The sequence below is a fragment of the Lottia gigantea genome (genome assembly GCF_000327385.1).
Source record: "Lottia gigantea unplaced genomic scaffold LOTGIsca_591, whole genome shotgun sequence".
Classification (NCBI taxonomy): domain Eukaryota; kingdom Metazoa; phylum Mollusca; class Gastropoda; family Lottiidae; genus Lottia; species Lottia gigantea.
In genome coordinates this window covers 4,963-6,538 of record NW_008710019.1, presented here as the reverse complement: position 1 = coordinate 6,538, position 1,576 = coordinate 4,963, and the positions used below count along the sequence as shown (strand labels likewise).

Below are 1,576 nucleotides of genomic sequence, written 5' to 3'. Positions count from 1 at the left end.
GTTATAGAGAGATGATTGTACATTAGGTAAGTAAACCAGTTTATAGAGAAGATGATTGTACATTAGGTAAGTAAACCAGGTTATATCGAAGATGACTGTACAGTAGGTATGTAAACCAGGTTATAAAGAAGATGATTGTACAGTAAGTAAGTAAACCAGATTATAGAGGAGATGACTGTGCAGTAGGTAAGGTTATAGAGGAGATGATTGTACAGTAGGTAAGTAAACCAGGTTATAAAGAAGATGATTGTACTCGAGGTAAGTAAACCAGGTTATAGAGAAGATGATTGTACAGTAGATAAGTAAACAAGGTTATGAAGAAGATGATTGTACAGTAGGTAAGTAAACACGGTTATGAAGAAGATGATTGTACAGTAGGTAAGTAAACCAGGTTATATAGAACATGGTTATACAGTAGGTAAGTAAACCAGGTTATAAAGAAGATGATTGTACAGTAGGTAAGTAACTCAGGTTATAAATAAGATTCTTGAGCTTGCAAATTAATCATCAAATTTGAGGAAATCCATGTGATAGAATTCATTGATAAACGTTTTACATATACTTTTTTGTTTTATACATTAGAATGTCCTGATGGTTTCTATGGTGCTGGTTGTCAGAAGAACTGTAATATCAGAAAATGTCTGAAGAATTCAATGTGTGATCATGTGACAGGAGAATGTATTGGTGGATGTTCTGTGGGTTATAGTCCAACAATTCTAGATTGTACTCAAGGTAATATACAACGATCATGTTCCGGAGAGTAAATACATTTGATGACGTTTGCCAAGACAAATCGATTTCACGCAATAAGGTAGAATATCTGATATTTCAACATTTTTTTCTTTTATGAGCGCCGAAGACCGAATTTTTTGTGTTGCATCCTTTGGTAAGTTTACCGCTTTTCAGTAACCTTTTTGATACAAGATCTTATCATGAGATAACACAAACCAATAACTGAAGTGACAAAACTAAACCTTATATATTCTTTAGCTTGTACGAAGGGAACATATGGAGATCAATGTTCAGAAAATTGTTCAGAAAGAAATTGTTTAGTAAAAACATCACCATGTAATAATATTAATGGTAGTTGTGAAGGCAGTTGTAAAGATGGTTATATTTCAGTTGACTGTAAACAAGGTAACCGAGAGCTTCTACTTCAGAAATTCATATTAATTAAATCCAAGGCTTAAATCGTTCATGAAGAAGAAGTTCATTTTTTGTATTAATATCTCCAATTTCAAACAAATCTAGCCAGATTTTTTAATTGTACAGGATATCTTAGGCTGTATTTTGTGTTATCTAAGACTTAATTTTAAGATTGTAGGATATCTTAGACTTTATTTTAGGATAACTTAGACTTTATTCTAGAATATCTAAGACTGTATTTTAGGATATATTAGACTTTGTTTTAGAATATCTAAGACTGTATTTTAGGATATATTAAACTGTATTTTAGGATATCTTAGACTTTGTTTTAGAATATCTTAGATTGTATTTGAAGATATCTTAGACTGTATTTTAGGATATCTTAGACTTTGTTTTAGAATATCTTAGACTTTATTTTAGGATATCTTAG

General features: G+C 30.9%; 1 protein-coding gene across 1 annotated transcript in view; it reads left to right on the top strand.

Annotated features, from left to right (window-relative positions):
- The window catches only part of LOTGIDRAFT_175959 (hypothetical protein), a gene marked incomplete at both ends in the record, with an annotated part of 7,372 nt that extends 6,182 nt beyond the window's left edge, over positions 1–1,190 (top strand). Inside the window, 2 exons of the mRNA XM_009063699.1 lie at positions 583–732; positions 991–1,190. Of these exons, the coding sequence (XP_009061947.1) occupies positions 583–732; positions 991–1,190 (350 nt within the window). The remainder of the gene's footprint in view (positions 1–582; positions 733–990) is intronic.
- Between the last annotated feature and the right edge of the window lie 386 nt (positions 1,191–1,576).